Source organism: Ursus americanus, chromosome 25 (genome assembly GCF_024610735.1).
Source record: "Ursus americanus isolate L20-20 chromosome 25, mUrsAme1.1.p, whole genome shotgun sequence".
Taxonomy (NCBI): domain Eukaryota; kingdom Metazoa; phylum Chordata; class Mammalia; order Carnivora; family Ursidae; genus Ursus; species Ursus americanus.
Window position 1 is genome coordinate 4,718,237 of NC_142151.1, and position 6,629 is coordinate 4,724,865.

The following is a 6,629-nucleotide window of genomic DNA, read 5'->3' on the forward strand; positions in this document are numbered from 1 at the left end:
AGAGAGATGGTGGTAGTAGGAGGGTAGATAGGCTGTTAGCCCTAGAAGGGACTTCTCCACGGGGACTGAAAATAATTTTAGATTTTCACTCATCCTCCTGTTGGATTCTAGAAAATGGTTAGCGAGATAGATTCTTCCTTTCCAATTCACAGAAGGTTAAACTGAGGTCCAGAGCTGCCAGATGGTTTGACCAACACCACGATGTGAGTCGAATGTCACAGGCAGGACGGCAACCCAAGCTCATTGGGCTGCTTGCAGTAATACTAATAGCCACAGCAATAATAACACCACCATTACAGGGTGCACACTTTGTGCAGGGCATAAGGTGCTCTGCACATGTTAACCCACTTGATCTGCCCAAGAACCCCATGAAAGATTACTATTATACTCATTTTATGGATGAAGCTGAAGCCAGAGAGGGTAAGCAATATACCCTAGCGAGGAAATGGTGGTGAGCTAGGCTCGAGCCCAGTGGCTTGCCTCCAGAGTCTGAGCCATAAACCACCAGGTGCTGCCTTCTGGGGCTTTCTTCTGTGTGTCAGTTGCTCCCCTAAGCCCCCACTGTATGTGGGGTATAAATGCGGCCCAGGGGGAAGGAGGCATGATCCCCTGCCCTTGAGGCCCTCGCAGCAGCCCCACCCGATGGTGCCGGAGCCTTAAGCACCCGAAAACACCAGCAGCCATGTACTCCTGAGCTAGCTGAGGGCCAGCCCTGGAGAGCTACCCGGGGGCATGGGGCCCTGCAGGGACGCGGGAAGGAGGTGCCCTGGAAATTCTATTGGGGGTAAGGATTTGGAGTGGAATGTGGATGGGGATTGGGGGTTGATTGACCCAGATGAGGGCAAACCAGGCTTGCAGTGTGACTGATGACTGCTAGCTCTTCCAGGGGGCGTGGAGGGCGCCAGGCCCTGCTCTCCCAGCCCCTTTCTCTTCTACTCTCCTCCTCAGGCCACTTTCCTCTTCTCCCTGATCAAGTACACTCCCCTGACCTACAACAAGAAGTACACGTACCCATGGTGGGGCGATGCCCTGGGCTGGTTCCTGGCTCTGTCCTCCATGGTCTGCATTCCTGCCTGGAGCTTCTATAAACTCAGCACCCTCAAGGGCTCCTTCAGAGAGGTAGGGGTTCGCAGGGAGGGTCAGGAGCCCAAGACAATGACGTAGGGCCCCCGTGAGGATAGACAGATGCCTAGCAGGGTAGGACCTGGTACACAGGAGCGCCACCGAGCCTGGTGAGGCTGCCGGGGAGGGGCAGAGCGAGTACTTACAAGTCTCAGAAAGAGACTGATGCCTCTAAGACACAGGGTGGGATGAGAGGGTTGGCGTCTGGAGGGCAGGTGTGTTGGGGGGGCGGCAGGCAGACACTGGGGGTGAGGGAAGCGGGCAGTTGTGCCCCTGACCCCCCTCATGATAGCCACCTTCACTTCCCTTGCAGAGAATTCGCCAGCTCATGTGCCCGGCTGAGGACCTGCCTGGATGGAAGCGAGCAGAACCCTCTGCCCCTGCGACACCCAGGACATCGCTGCTCATCCTCACAGAACTAGAGTCTCACTGCTAGGGCCGCAGGGCCCGGGGTCGTGCCCATGGGCCTGGCTGTGGGGACAGCCTCCGCTGCCGTAGATGAGACACAAGGGGATAGCTGGGAATCCACTCTGGGTTGAGCACCTCCCACCAGAACTTCCCTGCTCCAGGGGTGGCTGAACAGGTGTGAGATGCTGGTTTCAAGAGCACCCCCTTTGAGACAGGCCTTGGGAGGCCGGGTGAGGGCTGGTGGGTGGAGCGAGAGACCTTTCCCTCTTACCCTTCATTCCATTAAATCCACGCTCCTCCTGTCCACTGCCGGCTGTTCCGCCTGGTTCCTGCCTTGGCTGCCTTGAGCACCTCCTCACTTTAAAGTTGTGGCTTTGCACCCCCCACCTCCTCCTGTCTCTCCTTCCCTCACTGAGTTCTTATGGCCCTTGAGCAGAGGGGATGGTGGTGCAGAGAAGGCCAGTGGAGCCCAGCTGAGACCCTCCATCTTCAGACACTCACACCAGAGGGATCTGTCACACTCTGTCCATGTCCCCTCTCCCCCAGCCCTTTCCCTCCTCCTTCGCTGCTCTGCGGAATAAGCAGGGCAGTGGAGGGAGGTACAAGGGGACCTGAGCCCTAGCTAGAGGAAGGAAGAGGAAAGCGTGGCTGGGTTTCTTTCCGCCCACATTCCCCTTACCGCCTCCCTTCCTGACCCCGCCTGCCAAAACGGTGTGTGAGCGCGCCGCCCCGGGGCTTGAGCCAAGGGCACACGGGGGACAGTAGTGACTGCAGACCTGAGGCGGCAGGTGCGACAAGCCCTGGCAGAACGGGCACTACCCCAGCTCAGCCAGCAGAGGGACCCCACTTTCTCGGGACCACCTGGCTCTTCTGCTCAGGACAGATGCCGGATGTGGCACCGCTAGACTTGGCCACAAGGGGGCGGCACTGCCATGACCACGGCTCGAGGTCTGGGCGGGAGTCGCGCAGAGGAGCGCTTATAGTCAGGCTGCAGAGAGGATCCTGGTGGACGGCAAAGCTTGTCCTACCTGGGCATGGCTGGGCCCCAGAGGATCCCACAGGTGTGTCTGCAGCTTCTACGTGTGGAGCTGGGGCACACTTATCTCTTGGTGTGTGTGTAAGTGCCTGAATACACACAGCTGCGTTTCTCCCTGACCCTATGGAGGCTTCGGGATCTGCCTGACCCCACCTGTGCTTGGATGGTCCTTCTGGTGGTGTCTGGGGCAGCATCTGCGATTCTCAGAGCTGCAGACTAAGGGCGCACAGCATTCCCCGGGTGATTTCCCTGGTTTGTTCCGCAAGTCAGTTAGTGGGAAAGTGCACTGAAATCTTTGCCAGGCTTCAGGGTTTGATTTTTCTGTTGCTGTTTGGAGAACTTATCACAGTGGTCGCGACCCTCCTGTTTCTTGGCGTTGGCTGCTCCTTCCTGGGCAGTGCCTGGCTGGGCATCCCCCAGCTGTGCCAGGCTCCATTACAGCCGTGAGGTGGGTGGAGTAAATGTGCGAGAGAAACCTGGCATCTCCACCCATCTGACGATATTTCCAGAACACCTACTATGTGGCGCTGTGCTATGCTCATGCCGCATGTGGTGCAAAAATAGATACAATTTCTGCAGTAACAACGTGTGGCCGATGCTATGGAGGGAAAGCAAAGTGCTAGGAGAAGGAGTAGCTGGGGTCTGGGAAGGAGGCTGCTGGTGTAGGTGGGGTGGGCTGGGAAGGCCGTTGTGAGGGTGTGCTGGCTGTCTCTCCAGCCAGCCATCTGACCCCAGTTGCCAGCAGCTATTAGGCCCAGAGCGGATGCCTGCCTGCAGTGCGGCAGCTGGCGATTCGAATTCTAGTTAGGGGACTCATTAACAGAGGGTGAAAAGAATCCATTGGGCCCAGCCCTAGAAAGAGCAGGGTCCAGCCTTGACCTGCTTCTACTTGTCTTTGTGGAAGTCACATGCAATTCAGGTCTTCACGTGTTTCTGGTGGAGGCAACGCCGTGCCCCCTGCACGCAGTCTTGTTGTAGAGCTCAAACGAGGTCATGGGTGTGAGAGCCCTTTCAGTCGCTCGGTGCCAAGCGGTGTGAGGTCATTAAACCTGGTGGGGGGATGAATGAGGGTGACCTGCTCTAATAACCCAGGGGGTTGACAGGCAAAGATGTGAGAGAAAAGCCACTTGTCAGCCTCGGGGTGGGGGAGCGGGAGCTTGGCTTCAGCGGAGATGGTGGGGGAGGGGCTGCTGTCTGTCCCATTTGCTTGCTCTGCCCGGAAGGGCAGATACTGGATCCTGCAGTTCTTCAAGGAAGAAGATACAAAAGGAAGGGGACCCCTCTTGTCTAGCAGCCCCACCTGTTAGAGAAGACAGGCAGTACAGGGGCGCCTGGGTGGCTCGGTCCGTTAAGCATCCCACTCTTGGTTTCGGCTCAGGCCATGATCTCGGGATAGTGGGGTCAAACCCTGCTTCGGGCTTGGTGCTCTGCTTGAGGCTTTCTGTCCTCTGCCTCTACCCCATCCCCCACACGTGTGCAGACGGGGAAGAACCAACGAGGCGCTGAGCCCACTAGGTGCCTTGGAGCCTTGGGTCACATACCTCAGACCTTGCACATGCCTCGCATCCAGCCGTGTGCACACAGACATACAGTCCTTCCTTATCCTCAGATAAACATGCACCAACTCAGACACACCGCAGTCAGCCAGTGTGCTCCTTTATAGAGCCTTGCAGTCCTGGCTTGGGTCCAAACCCTCTTACCTACTAGCTATGAGACCTTGGCAAATTCACCTTTCTGAACCTTCATTTTCTCCTCTATAAAATGGACATAGTAAGACCTGGATCAGTGTGTTGTTGGAGTCCAGTGGTGAGTGTAGGGAGAGCTGCCACAGGGACACATTTGAGCAAATCCAGCTTCTTTCCCATGGCTCCAGCCCCACAACATTGGGCCATCAATGAAACACAGAAGCCCAGGAAGAGTTCAGAGGTGTCTTTGCAGTCTGATGGCCTCCCCGACCCCTGGCATCGTGGCATTGGGCCCATAAAAAAGGCTACCCATTTCCTGAGCTAGGCATTTCGGGGTTGGAGAGGCAAGGGAGAGGTAGCCCCAGAATAACTCACACCCTGTGGTCCCAGGGTCCCAGGGTCCTGCCTAGCACCAGCAGTATTGTCCAGAAAAAGCAGGACCTGAGTCCCCCAAGCCCTTATCTATCCCCTGGCTCTAGGAGAGCAGTGCCTTTCCAGAAAATGGAAAACTGGGATCCATTTTTTCCCTCAAGTTCCATCCATCCATCCATCCATCCATCCATCCAACATCCAGGGCCTACTCTGAGCCAGCACTGTATTAAATGCTGGAGGCAGAAACAGAGAACTAGGAAACGTGTCCCCTACCCTTTAGATATTTCTGGTGTGGGAAACAATTACCCTGCAGTGGAACAAGGGTTGGAGGCTTGGAAAGCAGGTTCCATGCCAGGCTGTCTAAAAGCATGCATGGGGGCGCCTGGGTAGCGCAGTCGTTAAGTGTCTGCCTTCGGCTCAGGGCGTGATCCCGGCCTTGCGGGATCGAGTCTCACATCGGGCTCCTTCGCTGGGAGCCTGCTTCTTCCTCTCCCACTCCCCTGCTGTGTTCCCTCTCTCGCTGGCTGTCTCTCTGTCACATAAATGAATTAAAAAAATCTTTAAAAAAAATATAAAGGCATGCATGGGCTTAGATGCAGGTGGTGAGGAGAACGTTTTAGGGGACTCACAGTTCTCACTACAGCAAGATAACGGAGTCATCTTGTCTCCAGGCCCTTCCCAGTTTGGAATCTGTCTTAGGTAGGCTTTCCAGGTAATTTAGGGATTCCTACTTTTTGCAAAGACGGGGGTCTCTGGCCTCCAGGAGTTTACTAATTGGTCTGAATACCCAGTGGGGGTTGGAAGCTGCAGGCGCCGGGGGTGGGGGTGGGGGCTTGAGGAAGGGGGGGCTCAAAGTTAAAAGGAATCCAGGGTCAACAAGGCAGCTAGTCTCCTACAAGGCAAAGGCGAGGAGGCAGGACTGTCCATGTGTAACCCCAGGTCCTTGTGGAAAGCCCGACACATTATAGGCATGAAATAACATTTTTGAATGAATGAATGAGCCAGGAAATTAACCCTCTGCCTAGTCTGATTCTCTTTCTTCTCACTCCCCTTCATGGAGAGGCTGGGTGTTTTGTCCCAGAATGGCTGCCACGGCTGTTCTGTATCTCGTGGACTTTGGTGTCCCCGCTGCACTGAGCTCTATGGCTGACACGTGGTGGACCCAACATGCAGGGACAGATGCGGCAATGCAGGTCATACCGTCCCAGCTGAGCACAGGGTAACTGCAGTGTGAATTCTGCCTGGAACTCTGGCAGGGCTGACCCTCCGGCCGCCTTCTGGTTTCACAGAGGCAAGGGGTCTGAGAACTGAGACTCGCTCTGGCTTTCTCTTGCTGGGGAACCCCACAGGAGATGCTGCGAGGGGCCTGCGAGCCGCCCAGTGAGGCTGCTTGATGGAAAACTACAGACTGAGATTCTCACTTCACACCCCAGCCCTGCTGGGAAGTTCTAAAATACGAAGGGGAAGCTCATGCAAAGGGAAATTTCCCTTCTCCCCACAACTTCCCTTCCCTCCGCACCACCTGGGGCTCAAAACACCTTCATTGTCTTGAAAGAGGCACTGGCAGTTCTGAATGAATGACCATGGGACGGTCCTGCACCCAGCACCTCGAGGGCGAGGGCGTGTGCAAGAATGCTCTGAATGAGCTCGCTGGGCACATAGCAAGGGGCACACACATTTATTCAACAAATACAAGTTCAACACTGATGGTGGCCAGGCAATCAGACAAGCCTCCGTTCGTGCCTTAGTGCTGAGAGGTCACCAGAGCGTTATTATTGCTGCCTGGGACCAGACGCCACACCATCCCTGCCCCTGCTTCCAGAGGACACACAGCAAACACCACGGACCCTCACCCCCTGCTGAAGCACTCACAATATCCTAAGCAATTTACCATATTGTCTTTAACTGTGAAAAGTAGGTAGGTATTGTTTTGCACCTTTTACAGATTGGAAAACTGAGGCTCAGATCCTTGCCTAGGTGACCTGACCGGTAGAACAGAGGAAGGG

The 6,629-nt window shown here is 55.7% G+C and overlaps 1 protein-coding gene across 5 annotated transcripts in view; it reads left to right on the forward strand.

Annotated features, from left to right (window-relative positions):
- Positions 1-1,834, forward strand: part of SLC6A13 (solute carrier family 6 member 13) — a 35,504-nt gene extending 33,670 nt beyond the window's left edge. For all 5 annotated transcript variants that reach the window (XM_045774455.2, XM_045774492.2, XM_045774465.2 and 2 more), the window contains 2 exons: positions 949-1,119; positions 1,436-1,834. In XM_045774455.2, coding sequence (XP_045630411.1) covers positions 949-1,119; positions 1,436-1,558 — 294 coding nt within the window. In that variant the 3' untranslated portion in view covers positions 1,559-1,834. The remainder of the gene's footprint in view (positions 1-948; positions 1,120-1,435) is intronic.
- Positions 1,835-6,629: the final 4,795 nt, after the last annotated feature.